Consider the following 17,912-nt stretch of genomic DNA (forward strand, 5'->3'; position numbering starts at 1 on the left):
GCCACTCGGTCTGGGCTAGGGGCGGGAGCGATTCAACTGCCCGGCATCGGAGCCCACAGAGCGGCTGCAGCAAGCAACTCAACGGAGAGACTGCAACAAGCAAAGGGAGAGACTGGGGGCGAGGAGCGATTCAACTGGCCGGCATCGTGGCCCACAGAGCGGCTGCAGCAAACAAATTAACGGAGAGACTCCTGCAAGCAAAGGGAGAGGCTGGGGGCGAGGAGTGATTCAACTGGCTGGCATCGGGGCCCACAGAGCGGCTGCAGCAAACAAATTAACGGAGAGACTGCAGCAAGCAAAGGGAGAGGCTGGGGGCGAGGAGTGGTTCAACTGGCTGGCATCGGGGCCCACAGAGCGGCTGTAGCAAACAAATTAACGGAGAGACTGCAGCAAACAAATTAACGGAGAGGCTGCAGCAAACAAACGGAGAGGCTGGGGGCGAGGAGCTACTGCACATGCACAGACATCACCAGTGGACTCCACTGCTCATGTGCAGACGTCCCGGCACAGTTTTCGGCAAAGAACGTTGGCTCCACCCCGACTCGACTGGCCACGGTGCACGACTACAGGGAAGAGGCCGGACAGCGGCCAAAATGGCTACAAAATTTTTCGGCGCTCCTCGGAACGGAGAAAAATGACGCAACTCTGGTATGTGCACCGAAAAACAGGCTGGGCCAAAATTGAGGCCAACATATCTTTCTAATCCTTTCTCCTTCCTGTAATATCTTGCTTCTCCTTAAATGCAGCTATGCTATTCGCCTCAACTACTCCATGTGGTAGCAAGTTCCACATTCCAATCACACTCTGGGTGAAGAAGTTGCTCCTGAATTCCTTATTGGATTTATCAGTAAGAAATCTAGTAGTCAGGAGTCTTGAGCTTTCATTGGGCCTCAGTTAATGGAGCAACAAAGAAATATTTATTGCGTACAACTGAGAGACTTTTAATGATGAACCATTTCAAGCGCAACACTGGCAGCTGATTAAGAGACCGGCCACTGATATTTCTTGTTACTGATCAATTTGTAAATTCTGATATTGATAGTTGGAACAGACCAAAAACCTGAAGCGTGCTCATGAGCTCCAAGAAATGCAAGTCACACATCCACAGCTTAACGTGCTAAGTCATCAAAAATATAGTCATTTTGTTTAAATATTTCAATAAAGTTCAGCTGCGAGATCTGCTGAGAGGTGCAGCTCTTAAGTGAAAGTCACTTTCTCCTGAACTCTGGGGAAAATAATTATTCAGAATTATACTTCTCCTTCAAATCCAATTAGAAAGTTTGTTTTCTCCCTGCAGTTCAGATTTAAATGTTCTATTATACAAGATATAGTATCAATAAACCATTAGATTTCAATGATCCTGGATAAAGGTGTAGGTTTTTTTATAATTCATTCATGGGATGTGAGCGTTGCTGGCAAGTCCAGAATTTTTGCCCATTCCTAATACCCCTTGAGAAGGTCGTGGTGAACCGCCAGGACATAAATACTTTTATATATAACCTCTTTGTACCTTAGCATTATGCCTCCAAACATTTCTTTTTAAACATAATTTTTGTTTTGAATAATACTGTGAGCCAGGCAAAAGGTTCACGAGGAAAAGCATTAACAACAACTTGTACTTATATAGCATCTTTAACATAGTGAAACGTCCCATGGTGCTTCACAGGAATATTATGAGATAAAAATTTGACACCGAGCTCATAAGTAGAAATGAGCGTAGGTGACCAAAAAGCTTGGTCAAAGAGGTCGGTTTTAAGGAGCGTCGTGAAGGAGGAAAGAGAAGTAGAGAGGCGGAGAGGTTTAGGGAGGGAATTCCAGAGCTTGGGGCTTAGGCAACAGAAGGCACGGCCACCGGTGGTGGAGCAATTATAATCAGGGATGCTCAAGAGGGCAGAATTAGAGGAGCGAAGACAACTCGGGGCATTGTGGGGCTGGAAAAGATTACAGCGATAGGGAGGGACGAGGCCAGGGAGGGATTTGAAAATAAGGATGAGAATTTTGAATAAAAATGCATTTGTGAAACTGGATGCTACGTTAGACACTGGCCTTTACCTTTGGCATTTGGATTCTTATCCTGGCTTGGCTGTTGGAATGGAAGGTTGCTCTGTCTGCTGGCCATAAGAGTCCTATATCTAGTTCGTTTTGGCCACAGTACCAAACTACCTCTCATTTGGCACTATTTACCAGTCCTCATAAAAGCCCATGGATGGTGGTGGTGGGAAATGGAACAGAAATGCCGCAGTGGTGCATTGAGGCACTTTTCTTACATTGCAGCCGACTCACTTTGATGGGGCAGAGTGGAATGAGCTTATCTCAGCATCAGTGCTATACCTGACCTTGGTATTCATGATGCTGACATCGGGTGCTTGAAATGGGAAGAGTTCCATTTCTACGTGGAGATCTCATTGTGATGAGCAGAGAGAAAGGGGTAGGGGAGAAAAAAACATTTGTAAAAGCTTAAAGTGAATTTATATCGAAATGTACTACAATTTGTATTTATCCAGTGCCTTTACCATAGTAAAACATGAAATGATATTTGCCGCCTTCACGGTCCAAAAAATACGTTACTACAGGTTGGACCTCTCTTACCCTCGGGACCTGGCCTGTTCTGGATAAGGGATTTTGCCGGATGAGGGGAGATCACATTAAATTGGATGGTACAGGTACTGAGCAAGGGGATATCGGGGCTGGCTAGCTTGGGGCTGGGAGTGCAGCAGAGAGATCGTGGCGGGCTGGGGTGGGGGGAAGCGGTGGATCACGGAGTCAAGCCAACGATTGCGGAAGTCGGCAGAGAGGAAGGACTTCAATTTGTTCATGTCGAAGTTCTGCGCATGCCAGGAATGGTGCCGGACAAGGGATGGTTCTGGAAAAGGGAGTCCCAGATAAGGGAGGTTCAACCTGTATAAACTGTAAGGGATATAGAGTTGTAGCAGGCAAAGAGCAGTCAGATAGGTGGTCAGCACACAATGCTGAAGGTAATGAACTAATCAGTATTAGGAGGGTCTGAGGAATCGGTGATGGTATGGATTATAATTGCCTATTGTATGTAACACTTGCTTATGTAGGTATAGCATACTTATAACGAATTAAAACTATGGTTAATTCATCCTTAACCTTAGTAACACATAAACAAGACAGTAGAAGTCAGCAGTTACAATAAATAACATTTTGATTAGATGTCTGAGGAAGAGATAAGAAAGATAGTATTTTGGAACAGGCTCGCTAACAACGGCGAAAAGGAAGCAGTTTTACAGCATTTCTGTCTGTCTCATTTTTAACACAGTGGCTAATGTAAAAAGTATTTACCAATAGACAATGTACAAACAGTAACTAGCACATGGTTATGTAGCTTCACGGCGTCCAGTCTCTGTAATTAAAACATCACCAAAATTAATTGATAACCATACTGGTGAGAATTTCCTCCCCCGCCCCCCAACGGACGTTGGACGGCTGGCTGACTGAACGTGCCCCATATCTGGGGATGGGGGTGGGTGGGGTGGGGGGGGGGCCGATGTCTGGAGGGTGGTGTTCCCCGGTGTCTGGAGGGTGGGGCTCCCTGGTGTATGGAGAGTGGGGCTCCCCGGTGTCTGGACGGTGGGGCTCCCCGGTGTATGGAGGGTGGGGCTCCCCGGTGTCTGGACGGTGGGGCTCCCCAGTGTCTGGAGAGTGGGGCTCCCCGGTGTCTGGAGGGTGGGGCTGCCCGGTACCTGGAGAGTGTGGGGGCCCGATGTCTGGAGGGTGGGGCTCCCCGGTGTCTGGAGGGTGGGGCTCCCTGGTGTATGGAGAGTGGGGCTCCCCGGTGTCTGGAGAGTGGGGCTCCCCGGTGTCTGGAGAGTGGTGTTCCCCGGTGTCTGGAGGGTGGGGCTCCCCGGTACCTGGAGAGTGGGGCTCCCTGGTGTATGGAGAGTGGGGCTCCCCGGTGTCTGGAGAGTGGGGCTCCCCGGTGTCTGGAGAGTGGTGTTCCCCGGTGTCTGGAGGGTGGGGCTCCCCGGTGTCTGGAGGGTGGGGCTCCCCGGTGTCTGGAGAGTGGGGCTCCCCGGTGTCTGGAGGGTGGGGCTCCCCGGTGTCTGGAGGGTGGGGCTCCCCGGTGTCTGGAGAGTGGTGTTCCCCGGTGTCTGGAGGGTGGGGCTCCCCGGTACCTGGAGAGTGTGGGGGCCCGATGTCTGGAGAGCGGGGCTCCCCGGTGTCTGGAGGGTGGGGCTCCCCAGTGTCTGGAGAGTGGGGCTCCCCAGTGTCTGGAGAGTGGGGGCCCGATGTCTGGAGGGTGGGGCTCCCTGATGTCTGGAGAGTGGGGCTCCCCGGTGTCTGGAGGGTGGGGCTCCCCGGTGTATGGAGAGTGGGGCTCCCCGGTGTCTGGAGGGTGGGGCTCCCCGGTGTCTGGAGAGTGGGGCTCCCCGGTGTCTGGACGGTGGGGCTCCCCGGTGTCTGGAGAATGGGGCTCCCCGGTGTCTGGAGGGTGGGGCTGCCCGGTGTCTGGAGAGTGGGGCTCCCCGGTGTCTGGAGAGTGGGGCTCCCCGGTGTCTGGAGGGTGGGGCTGCCCGGTGTCTGGAGAGTGGGGCTCCCCGGTGTCTGGAGGGTGGGGCTGCCCGGTACCTGGAGAGTGTGGGGGCCCGATGTCTGGACGGTGGGGCTCCCCGGTGTCTGGAGGGTGGGGCTCCCCGGTGTCTGGACGGTGGGGCTCCCCGGTGTCTGGAGAGTGGGGCTCCCCGGTGTCTGGAGCGTGGGGCTGCCCGGTACCTGGAGAGTGTGGGGGCCCGATGTCTGGACGTGGGGCTCCCCGGTGTCTGGAGAGTGGGGCTCCCCGGTGTCTGGAGGGTGGGGCTGCCCGGTACCTGGAGAGTGTGGGGGCCCGATGTCTGGAGGGTGGGGCTCCCCGGTGTCTGGAGGGTGGGGCTCCCCGGTGTCTGGAGAGTGGGGCTCCCCGGTGTCTGGAGGGTGGGGCTCCCCGGTGTCTGGACGGTGGGGCTCCCCGGTGTCTGGAGAGTGGGGCTCCCCGGTGTCTGGAGGGTGGGGCTGCCCGGTACCTGGAGAGTGTGGGGGCCCGATGTCTGGAGGGTGGGGCTCCCCGGTGTCTGGAGGGTGGGGCTCCCTGGTGTATGGAGAGTGGGGCTCCCCGGTGTCTGGAGGGTGGGGCTCCCTGATGTATGGAGAGTGGGGCTCCCCGGTGTCTGGAGGGTGGGGCTCCCTGATGTATGGAGAGTGGGGCTCCCTGATGTCTGGAGGGTGGGGCTCCCCGGTGTCTGGAGGGTGGGGCTCCCTGATGTCTGGAGAGTGGGGCTCCCCGGTGTCTGGACGGTGGGGCTCCCCGGTGTCTGGAGGGTTGGGCTCCCCGGTGTCTGGACGGTGGGGCTCCCCGGTGTCTGGAGGGTGGGGCTCCCTGATGTCTGGAGAGTGGGGCTCCCCGGTGTCTGGAGAGTGGGGCTCCCCGGTGTCTGGAGGGTGGGGCTCCCTGATGTCTGGAGAGTGGGGCTCCCCGGTGTCTGGAGGGTGGGGCTCCCCGGTGTCTGGAGGGTGGGGCTCCCCGGTGTCTGGAGAGTGGGGCTCCCCGGTGTCTGGAGGGTGGGGCTCCCTGATGTCTGGAGAGCGGGGCTCCCCGGTGTCTGGAGGGTGGGGCTCCCCGGTGTCTGGAGGGTGGGGCTCCCCGGTGTCTGGAGGGCGGGGATGCCCGATGTCTGGAGGGCCCCTCTGCCCCGATGTCTGGAGAGTGGGGCTCCCTGATGTCTGGAGAGCGGGGCTCCCCGGTGTCTGGAGGGTGGGGCTCCCTGATGTCTGGAGAGTGGGGCTCCCCGGTGTCTGGACGGTGGGGCTCCCCGGTGTCTGGAGGGTTGGGCTCCCCTGTGTCTGGAGGGTGGGGCTCCCCGGTGTCTGGAGGGTGGGGCTCCCTGATGTCTGGAGAGTGGGGCTCCCCGGTGTCTGGAGGGTGGGGCTCCCTGATGTCTGGAGAGTGGGGCTCCCCGGTGTCTGGAGGGTGGGGCTCCCCGGTGTCTGGAGGGTGGGGCTCCCCGGTGTCTGGAGGGTGGGGCTCCCCGGTGTCTGGAGAGTGGGGCTCCCCGGTGTCTGGAGGGTGGGGCTCCCTGATATCTGGAGAGCGGGGCTCCCCGGTGTCTGGAGGGTGGGGCTCCCTGATGTCTGGACGGTGGGGCTCCCCGGTGTCTGGAGGGTGGGGCTCCCCGGTGTCTGGAGGGCGGGGGTGCCCGATGTCTGGAGGGTGGGGCTCCCTGATGTCTGGAGAGCGGGGCTCCCCGGTGTCTGGAGGGTTGGGCTCCCCGGTGTCTGGAGGGCGGGGGTGCCCGATGTCTGGAGGGCCCCTCTGCCCCGATGTCTGGAGAAAGGCTCCCCACTCCCCATGCTTAGAGGGTGGAGAAGTGGCCAATGTTTGGAGGGTGAGGGATATCCCAATGTGTGGGAGGATGGGGTGGCCGTATCTGGAAGCGGGGCCCGATGTCTGGAAATGGGGTGGAGGGACCAGATGTCTCTGGGGTTGCGTGGGGATCCCAATGTCTGGGGGAGATCGGGGGGTGGGGGGCCATGTCTGGAAGCGAGATTCAATGTCTGGACCGCCCGATGTCTGGAGTGGGGCGGAGAGACCAGATGTCTGGGGGGCAGGGGGAAGCAGAGCAGGGCAGTGGCCCAGGCTCATTTTGTGGAACTGGAAAAGGACAGCTGCTCCTCGTACCCCAACAAAATTAAAGAGGAGCAAACCTTTTGGGCCCTGTTCAACAGGGCTGCCAGCTGATACTGCTCGCAGTGTACCCAGTTGACTCCAAAACTGGCAATTGGGGTCTCATGTACGCCACAGGACTCCACTTTGCATTTTAAATTTGAACATTGTTGCGGACAACAATGGTTCATCATTACCAACCATTGTCGGAACGCTGTTGCAGGGGAGTTATCCCCAGTGTCCTGGCTAACATGTATCCCTCAAGCAATGTAACAAAAAAAACCAGATTGTTTGGTCATTATCACATTGCTGTTTGTGAGAGCTTGCTGTGCGCAAATTGACTGCTGTGTTTTTTCTGCACTTCACAAGTACTGTAAAGCGCTTTGAGAATTCTGGTAGTCGTGAAAGGCGCTATCTAAATGCAAAGCTTCACCACACGGACTGCAGTGGTTCAAGAAGGCAGCTCACCACCACTGTCTCAAGGGCCATTAGAGATGGTCAATAAATGCTGGCCTTGCCAGCGATGCCCACATCCTGCGAATTACTAAAAAAAATTAAATAGGGCTGTCGGTGATAACTGGCCTCCTCACAAATTCATCCCAGGCTTCAGCTGCTGATTTTAGATCCAGAATCAGTCCAGTAGAATATTTTCAGGGAGAAAAGATTTAAAATCAGTACTGGGAGTTAGAACCGAGTGACGAGGAGAGTTGCCATTGAGTTATTACAGCGCTGGAGTTACATAAGAACATAAGAAGCAGGAACAATAAGATCACGGCTGATCTCCTATCTCAAGTCCACCTTCCCGCACTAAAAATCTATTAAATCTGTCTTGAATACACTCAACGACTGAGCATCCACATCTAACTTAGAACTAAACCCCTGCATGAGTGGAGACGCAGGCACCTTTTTGTAAAAGATCTTTTAAAAAGTTTGTACATATATATGAGGTTAGGTTCAGCTGTGTCAAACAATGAACTTTGTATAAGATTGGATGAGAAGCCGGATTATTATTCTTTCCTACCGGAATCACGTATTCACTTGTAGCACTTGGGCACATAAGTACAGTTAGTTGTTCATTTCAATTACAGGGAATGGTTTGATCCTTCTTTATATTTTGAAAGTAACCATAGTAAAGTTTCCTATTTTCCCTGCCCCACCATTTCCTCTTCAGAACTGGAGTCTACTAAAAGGCAGGCTGACATTGATAAGAAAGCGGTCGATGAGCTGGTGAGAGAACGGGATATTTTGAATAAGGTAAGCATATCGATATGTTGCATTGTTAAAGTTACAGAATATCTGGACTTCGAAAATAATGTTCAAGTTTGTTCCAGCTGCAGAAAGACATCACTGGATTGGTACTTCAGTCCTTACGAAGGTTTAATGAAGCACAAAATATCTGACCTGTATAAATACGTGCAGGATAATAAGGCAGTCATTTAGCCAAACAATTCCTTTGATCTTCTTTATTAATGACAGAAGAACTTCAAGATTAAATTGCTGTCAATATTTTATCTATAACACTTTGCAGTCGATCAGCATTGCGGGGGAGGATGTACTGTCTTGTTCACTTCTGACTGGAGGGGTCACCACCAATCTCCCCATTGTGGTTGCTTCTATTCCGAGGGCTGAACTGTTGTATGAAGATCAACACTTGCCCAACATCTGTAATTCCTCCTGTAATTTTTTTCTTTCTAGTTGTAACGGGCAGATTTCCTCTGCTTGTTGTGAAATAATTCCCCCCACCCTACACTCAAAAGAGAGTGTGGGTCGGGGGATTGAGCTACAACACTGCAGTGGCGATTCACTGACTCGTGCTTTGTTTGAGTGTGGCTTCCTATCGGGAGCGCAGGGTTGGTGAATTTACCCATTTGTGTTCCTCACGATAAATACAGCGGTAAGATCTCTACTGATCGCTGTTTTCTGTCAAGATCTTAAATGTGCTTTTAGAACGCCGCTCCAGTTTTGCAATCGTCCCACTGTACTTCGAACGTCACTAACACCAAAGGGTATGTTTAAAGAATGGACACACTTGCTGCACAGCTTCGCCTTTCAGGGGGGCACATTGGGAAGTCGGGCACGGATGTTAACAGTTCCCGCAGAATGGGGATGGTGAGCGGCCATCACTGGGTCTTCTGCATGGAGTGCAGAATCGTGGAATTAATATTTGTATACTTGGATTCCTGCTAAGATTTCGCTTGGACCCTGGGTCCGATCAATTGTCTTGCTGCCTTATGCTGCACAACTGTGCGTTCCAGTGATGTGCTGTGAGGTAGAATTATCTTTCTGCCTGGGCACAAAAGTTGTCGAATACAGCCAATTCTGAGTCTAAAGCACATATGTCTCAGGGACAGTTACTTCAAACACAGTCCCTATTCCTGTCACATTGCCACAGCTCACATTGTCATGGGGCCTTTATGGTTACCTACTGCTTTAGACATCACTTGGAGCTCAGGAGAGTTCAGTTGTTCCCAGTGGAGTAGACCCTGAATTTCAAAGGATTGTGGTCTCTGGCTCGTCCCAGTGTCTGTGGTTATGATCCAATTTCTTTGTCTTGGCACCCATGAAATCAGGTTTTGTTTTAATTATTATCTGCAAGGAGTCGGAACAACTCCACTCTATGTAGGAGGATACATTTGGCTCAGAGCAGGAAATCTTGATTCATTAGCATGCTGTCTCGATAATGCTGTAAGTGATTGGAAGCTCTGACAGCTGTCCTACACACATTCTGTTGGCTCCAACTTAGTTATATATTTTGACATTACTGTTGGGAAGGCGCAATTACATTGTGATTAGTTTACAAAACCAGTTTTCATTATAAATGTGGAATTTATAATGTACAAGTTGACACAAAGTGCGTGCAAATGTAAGATTTTTAACATGGTACCGGTCAATGTCATTGCTCGTGGGGAGTGGAGACTAAATGTTGTCGTAAGGTGAAGAGGGGTTAGAAGATGGGGGGGTAATTGGAACAGTGCACGCAGAAGTAATTTAAGCCCTATTTTAAACTCCTTATTTCAATTATAAATTCCTATGTTCATGTTTATGATGAAACCTGCCCATCAATGTTCCCTCTAATATTTTTGTGCACGGTCCCTTTAACTGGCTGCGCGGCCCATTCAGATTTTCGGGTATGCGGGTTTATTCCATGTAAAAGCCGGTGAGCGACCTGCGCGGGACCTCCAGTTTGCCGCGCGGCCGCTTAGCGTGAGCGTTGTTGCCTATGAAAACTTGTCACACTGTAATTATACCTTACTGCCAGTGACAACACTGCAACCTCTTCATGAGCTGGAGGATTTCGATACAGCATGACACATTTGTCAGGCATTTTCTAGTACAAATGTGGACAAAGGACGTTATAATGGAAAATGCACACTGATATGAGATTTTTAATATTAATATAGATAGATGATTGCTGCTTTATATAGATTTCCATTTTTGTATTCAAGATTAGATTCTGAGGGTTTTTTGGTGGCTTGGATTTTGCAATAAAAATGGTTAAATAAAACATTGGGGATAAAATGTTTTAAGTTAGGCAAACATAGCCTTCTGGAGACCTGTCATGGATCAACCAGCTAAAAAAAAGATGCTTATGTTCTTATGTTCCTATGTTTGCTGCTCTGTCCATCAGATCTAGTTTAGGTGGATAATGCCCTAGAAAAGATACACATCTCCAAAGTTCACAAAAGCTGCAAATCTCATTTGGTAGCCACACATGATTTTCACATCGCATCGGATTTTTGTGTGAGGTCTCGCTCTGTGTCAGCTATGGGCTAATTTAACTTGTCAAACCTTTTTGATGAGGACGTGTAGTAAAATAACAACGGTTATGTTTTCCTTTTTCTTAGAATATGCTGAAGGCAGTTGGCGCCACCGAGAAGCAAATTAACTTGGTCAAACTTCATGAGCAGTCTAAGAAGGTCCTGGATCAGGAAATTCAAAACTATAACATTGAGGCTCAGAAACAGCGAAAAATTATTTTCCACCTGGAAAAAGAGAGGGACCGATACATCAATGAAGCCAGTGACCTGACACAGAAGGTCAGTGCTTTACAGTCAATTAAGTTAACACAACAGAGGAGACTATCAGAAGCACAGTAGTTCAAGCCAAAGCCTCACAACCCCCCAAGATATCTGCGCTCTTCTAATTCTGCCCTCTTGAGCATCCCTGATTATAATCGCTCAAACATTGGTGGCTGTGTCTTCAGCTGCCTAGGCCCTAAGCTCTGGAACTCCCTGCCTAAACCTCTCCGCCTCTCTTTTCCCCTTCAAGACGCTCCTTAAAACCTACCTCTTTGACCAAGCTTTTGGTCACCTGCCCTAATTTCTCCTTATGTGGCTCGGTGTCAAATTTTTTGTCTTATAACACTCCTGTGAAGCGCCTTGAGACATTTTACTACATTAAAGGTGCTACATAAATACAAGTTGTTGTTGTAGTTGCAAACGCTGTTCTCTAATCAAGAGAGTCACCATTAAGTCTTTTTGATGAAAGAAAATCAAAATCAAAACCAGAATGAATTAAACATTAACTTTGCAAAGAACAGAGTTGGAGGAAGAGCTGATGCAGACTAGAAGCTGAATGCATGATGGTTGATAAGTAACTAACTCGGGATGCTTGGTACCTCATTTGAGCTGGGGACTGAACTGCTAAAAATGACACAATCGCAAAAAATACCACTTTAAACAAAACCCATCATTTTGGGCATGCTTCCAAAGGTTTCCTTCCCCACGTCAGTACATTTTGGCGACAGCAGGTTACGAGAAAGTTGACAATCATATTTTTTGGGGGCGGTTGCTGCTTTCACTGTGTTGCCAGAAAATTTGAGCAATTTACCAGCAGGAGGGCAAAACTGGTGAATGTAAAGGTATTTTCGAAAGCTGTGCACGACAAGTACAACATTAGTAATCTGGCCATTTCTCGTTTTAGCTGTGTGTGATTTTACCTCCCTTATTTTGCCAGGATCAGTAATTGCTCAAAACCAGGTTCATCAACTTCATCAACACTCACTTCTTAAAGGAACTGTGGCCTGACTAATGATTTGCCTTTTGCGTTTTCCAGCACCGTAATCAATTCTATTTAAACACAATTTGTTTAACCGTGATTTTTTTTGACCCCGATTTTCAATTTGATGTTTTTAAAAAAAATAGTTTTACTCCACTTCTCCAGATGGCAGTGATCTGGTTGGGGTCCGGGGGAGGTGGGGGATGGGTGGGGGGGGCGGGTGAGGTATGGTTGCACAGAAGTAGCGACCCAAGTAGTGACTATCATTATGTTACACGTGCGAAGCTGTAAAGGGAGGGTTAACAGGCTACTCAACCTTGGGGGGAGTTTTGCAGTGAGCCAATCACACACTCGCCTGATATCTGCACACTGGCTGTTTGAGCTTGATAATGGTCACAAGTGGAAGTGCTGACCCTTTTTCTACCATGTTATAGCCTGGGATTATTAAAACCAGTTGGAGCACTCCCACTGCTGCATTGAATGAAATTCAGTAAAGTCTTTGGGCTGGATTTTCGGCTTTGAAGGCAATGGTGGCGGGGCGGTAAAGTTTGCGCCCGGGAACAGTTTGCGTCTCAGTAAGTAAAATTGATCCCCAAGACAGGAGGCGCAGCACTAAGGGAGACGTTATACGCCTCCCTTGGGCGTTAGAATGGGAAACTCCTGAGCTAAAGAGACGCCGGGGGAGAAAAAAAAACCTAAAAGAAATCCCACAAAAACATTCCGAAAACATTGAGCACGCCACTACAACATAAATCGCAAAAAAAATTAAATGAAAAATCAATCACACTTTCCTTAGGAGTCCATTACTTACCTCTCTGCAGTTGGTATCGTTGGAGCGCCTGATTTCCCAGGCGTTCACTGCGGGACGTACAGGTCAGGCTGAAGTCAAAACACACGCCGGCGTCGCAACCAGGGGCATTGCACACCGACGCAGCTCTTCCGGGCGGTGCTGCTCTGCGCCGCTGCAAAACCTGACCCGAAGATCCCTGCGGGGCGCTGGAGACTGACCACCCGACCAAAACACATCACTGCTGCCATTGCTGCTGCTCCAGGGCGAAAAACGGAGCGCAGAAGTCCCGAAAATCCTCCCCTTTATTTTTATTTTTAAGACAATAGGAACATAATACATCCTGGAAGAGCTTAACTGTTTGGAGTTTAGATTCCAAAATGGCAGTCCGATCAAGGCCAGGAAGATAATTTTTTTTTGCTGTTTTAATCTTAAGTTTAAAAAAAAGTAAAGCATTCCCATTGACCATTGGGCCTAAATATCAGATCGTTAAAATCTTAACGATGTCAATCACAGTGCACATTTCCTTTTACAACAGTAATATTCAAAATTGAAAAGACGAAAGGATGTTAAATCATCACAGTTCTTTCCAATGGTTTAATTTGCTGAATAAGTACAGATAATAAACGCTTTCGAGCTGCTTATTTAAATGAGGCTTTCCAATCTTGAGTCTCCTGTGAGGATAGCTGAGCACTGCCCTGAAGCGTGGCATTAATTCGTACCTGTATTGTCGTTCAAAATGATCACAAAGAAACAGCACAGGAAAGTATCACATGGATTGTAACAGAGGGAATTCTCTGAGTTTAGGGTTCAGATAGTGGGCAGTAAACTGAGCATTACATCAGATTCATCTTACACCATTACATAAGAACATAAGAAATAGAAACAGGAGTAGGCCATATGGCCCCTCGAGCCTGCTCCGCCATTTAATACGATCATGGCTGATCTGATCATGGACTCAGCTCCACCTCCCCGCCTGCTCCCCATAACCCCTTATCCCCTTATCGTTTAAGAAACTGTCTATTTCTGTCTTAAATTTATCCAATGTCCCAGCTTCCACAGCTCTCTGAGGCAGCGAATTCCACAGATTTATAACCCTCTGAGAGAAGAAATTTCTCCTCAACTCAGTTTTAAGTGGGCGGCCCCTTATTCTAAGATCATGCCCTCTAGTTCCAGTCTCCCCCATCAGTGGAAACATCCTCTCTGCATCCACCTTGTCAAGCCCCCTCATAATCTTATATGTTTTGATAAAATCACCTCTCATTCTTCTGAATTCCAATGAGTAGAGGCCCAACCGACTCAACCTTTCCTCAAAAGTCAATCCCCTCATCCCCAGAATCAACCTAGTGAACCTTCTCTGAACTGCCTCCAAAGCAAGTATATCCTTTCGTAAATATGGAAACCAAAACTGCATGCAGTATTCCAGATGTGGCCTCACCAATACCTTATATAGCTGTAGCAAGACTTCCCTGCTTTTATACTCCATCCCCTTTGCAATAAAGGCCAAGATACCATTGGCCTTCCTGATCACTTGCTGTACCTGCACACTATCTGTTATGTATGGAGAAAGAGTCAGAGTGTGAACTCAAAGCAAAGTGTGACCTTAGTCTTTTATTGCAGGTTTCCAGAGTGCCTCTCCAACCTGTGAGGCCTCCTTAAATACCTGTGCTCCCCAGGGATTATGGGATCCCTTGGGGCTCCAGAAGATGAGCCCTCTGGTGGCTGTACAGAGTAAATACAAGTTTACATATATAACAACACCACCACCCCCCGCCAAAGTCAATAGTGTAACTATTTGCAATCTGAGTCGATCTGGGGCCATTCTTGCCCTGGTTGATCGTCTCGGTGTGAAACCTGGTGTTGTTGAATCATTTGTTGGGCCCTCGCTGGGCTGCTGTGTAGCTGGCCTTGCTGGGCTGCCTGGTGTGTTGGGTCCTGCTGGGCTGCTATGGATGATGGGTTCTGCTTCGTGGTCAACTGTGGTGCCGGTTGCCACTGGTGTGCATGTTGGGGGATTAAAAAAGCTAGGGTCCAAGGTGGGTTGCTCAGGATAGTCTGTGAATTTGAATTAGATTTGGTCCAAGTGTTTCCGGTGAATGAGTCCTTTTGAAAGTTTGACCCGAAACACCCTGTTCCGCTTTGGCCACGACAGTGCCGGGAAGCCACTTGGGACCTTGTCCATAATTCAATACAAATGCAGGATCATTGATTTCAATCTCACGTGACACATTTGCGCGATCATGGTATCTACTTTGTTGAAGCCGCCTGCTCTCTACCTGTTCATGTAGATCAGGATGAACTAACAAGAGCCTTGTCTTAAGTGCTCTTTTCATGAGCAGTTCAGCAGGTGGGATCCCAGTGAACGAGTGGGGCCTCGTGCGGTAGCTAAGCCGGACTTGGGATAGGTGAGTGCAGCGAGCCTTCAGTTACCCTCTTCAAGCCTTGCTTGACGGTTTGCACTGCTCTCTCTGCCTGACCATTGGACGCTGGTTTAAACGGGGCAGGTGTGACATGCTTGATCCCGTTACGGGTCGTGAATTCTTTGAACTCAGCACTGATAAAACATGGCCCGTTGTCACTCACCATGATATCGGGTAGGCCGTATGTGGCAAACATGGTCCGCAGGCATTCAGTAGTGGCAGCGGATGTGCTAGCCAACATTATCTCACATTCACTCCACTTGGAGTACGCATCTACAACCACAAGGAACATTTTACCCAAGAACGGGCCTGCATAGTCGACGTGTACCATAGACCACGGGATGGAGGGCCAAGACCATAAACTTAGCGGCGCCTCCCTGGGTACATTGCTTAACTGCGAGCATGTATTACATCTGTGAACGCAGGACTCTAAGTCCGCATCGATACCGGGTCACCACACGTGGGATCTAGCTATTGCTTTCATCATTACGATGCCCGGGTGGGTACTGTGGAGGTCATTGATGAAGGTGTCTCTGCCCTTCTTGGGAACCACTACACGATTGCCCCACAGAAGGCAGTCTGCCTGAATAGACATTTCATCTTTGCGCCACTGGAACAGCTTTATCTCTTTCTGCATTTCCACTTGGACACTGGACCAGCTCCCGTGGAGCACACAGCTTTTGACGAGGGATAATAAGGGGTCCTGGCTCATCCAAGTTTTGATCTGCCGGGCAGTGACGGGTGATTGCTCACTCTCAAATGCTTCCATAACCATGGCTAAATCTGCGGGCTGTGCCATTTCCACCCCTATGGTGGGGAATGGCAGCCTACTGAGAGCATCGGCGCAGTTTTCTGTGCCTGGCCTGTGACGGATGGCGTAGTTGTATGCGGAAAACGTGAGTGCCCATCTCTGGATGCAGGCCGATGCATTGGTATTTATCCCTTTAGTCTCGGAAAACAGGGATATAAGTGGCTTATGGTCAGTTTCCAATTCGAATTTTAGCCCAAACAGGTATTTATGCATTTTCTTTACCCCATAGACAAACGTTAATGCTTCTTTCTCAATCATGCTGTATGCTCTCTCAGCCTTAGACAGACTCCTGGATGCATAAGCAACCAGTTGCAGTTTCCCGAAATCATTAGGTTGCAATACATACCCAACGCTATATGACGACACATCACATGCTAGTACCAAACGCTTACATGGATCATACAACACAAGCAATTTGTTTGAGCGTAACAATTTTCTCACTTTTACAAAGGCATTTTCTTGGCTTTTGCCCCAAACCCATTCACCCCCTTTTCGTAGTAAGACATGCAGTGGTTCTAACAGCGTGGAGAGACCTGGTAAGAAGTTACCAAAGTCGTTCAGGAGTCCCAGAAACGACCGCAGCTCCGTCACGTTCTGTGGCCTCGGTGCATTCTTGATTGCCTCCGTCTTCGCCTTGGTGGGCCTGATGCCGCCCGCCGCAATCCTCCTTCCCAAGAACTCCACTTCAGGTGCCAGGAAAACGCACTTCGAGCATTTTAACATGAGCCCCACGTGGTTGAGTTGACTAAGAACCTCGTCCAGGTTCTGCAGATGCTCGGCTGTGTTCTGACCTGTGATCAAGATGTCGTCGTGGAAGACCACGGTGTGCGGGACCAACTTCAGTAAGCTTTCCATGTTTCTCTGGAATATCGCCGCTGCTGATCGAATTCCAAACGGGCATCTGTTATAAATAAAAAGACCTTTGTGTGTGTTGATGCATGTGAGGCCCTTCGGTGATTTCTCCAGTTCCTGCGTCATGTCGGCTGAAGTCAGATCCAGCTTCGTGAACATCTTTCTTCCCGCCAGCGTTGCAAAGAGGTCGTCGGTTCTTTGGTAGTGGGTATTGATCCTACAGGGAGAAACGATTGATGGTTACTTTGTAATCGCCACAGATTCTCCCTTGAGGACAGGAACAATCGGGCTGGCCCATTCATTGAACTTGATCGGTGAAATGATGCCCTCTCGTTGCAGCTGGTCTAGCTTGACCTCTACCCTTTCTCTCATCATGTACGGTACTGCTCTCGCCTTGTGATGGATGGGTCGTGCCCCCGGAATTAGGTGGATCTTCACTTTTACTCCTTGGAATTTCCCAATGCCTGGTTTGAACAGCGAAGGGAACTTGTTTAAGACCTGGCCACATGAAGTGTCGTCAGCGGGCAATACTGCTCGGATGTTGTCCCAGTTCCAGCGTATCTTTCCCAGCCAGCTCCTGCCGAGCAGCATGGGACCATCGCCTGGTACCACCCAGAGTGGTGCCTTGTGCACCACTCCATCATAGGAGACCTTTACGCTAGCACTGCCAACTTACGTGTAAGTTCTTAGTTTCGTACGAATTGGAGTTAAAACTGGCCTTGAGGCCTTGTTGCACCACAATCTTTCAAAAGTCTTTTTCTGCCTATGATGGACTGGCTCGTGCCCGTGTCCAGTTCCATTGACACCGGGCGTCCATTTCGTTCAACATTCAGCATTATCGGGGGACAATTTGTGGTGAATGTGTGCAACCCATGTACCTCTGCCTCCTCGTTCTGAGGCTCTGGTTCGTCATGATCCTCCGTGGATCTGACCTCCTCTGCAACATGGTGGTTTGCAGGTTTAACAGGATTAGCAGCTCGCCTGCACATACGTTGGAGGTGTCCCATTGTTCCACAGCCCTTGCAAACATACCCTTTGAATCGGCATGAATGGAAACGATGATCACCCCCGCAGCGCCAACAAGGTGTTAATGGCCTTGCATTCATCACCCTTGATGGTGGACTCTGAGACATCTGCAGACGTGCAGCTGCAGATATGTGTGACCTGCCCTGTATGTTGCGATTCGAAAACAGCATCACTTTGTTCACAGTACTTGTAGCAGCACTTGTGTGCTGAGAGATGTGCTTAGTATTGTCACTCGTGGCAATGAATGCCTGGGCTATCGCTATGGCCTTACTCAAAGTTGGGGTCTCTACAGTCAAAAGTTTGCGAAGTATGGTTTCGTGGCCAATACCAAATACAAAAAAGTCTCTGAGCATGTAC

The 17,912-nt window shown here is 49.7% G+C and overlaps 1 protein-coding gene across 1 annotated transcript in view; it reads left to right on the forward strand.

Annotated features, from left to right (window-relative positions):
- cfap58 (cilia and flagella associated protein 58) overlaps nt 1-17,912 on the forward strand; it is a 249,312-nt gene that overhangs the window by 47,026 nt on the left and 184,374 nt on the right. The window contains exons 8-9 of the mRNA XM_070874957.1: nt 7,833-7,915; nt 10,507-10,698. Coding sequence (XP_070731058.1) covers nt 7,833-7,915; nt 10,507-10,698 — 275 coding nt within the window. The remainder of the gene's footprint in view (nt 1-7,832; nt 7,916-10,506; nt 10,699-17,912) is intronic.

Source organism: Pristiophorus japonicus, chromosome 3, assembly GCF_044704955.1.
Source record: "Pristiophorus japonicus isolate sPriJap1 chromosome 3, sPriJap1.hap1, whole genome shotgun sequence".
NCBI classification, from domain to species: Eukaryota; Metazoa; Chordata; class Chondrichthyes; family Pristiophoridae; genus Pristiophorus; species Pristiophorus japonicus.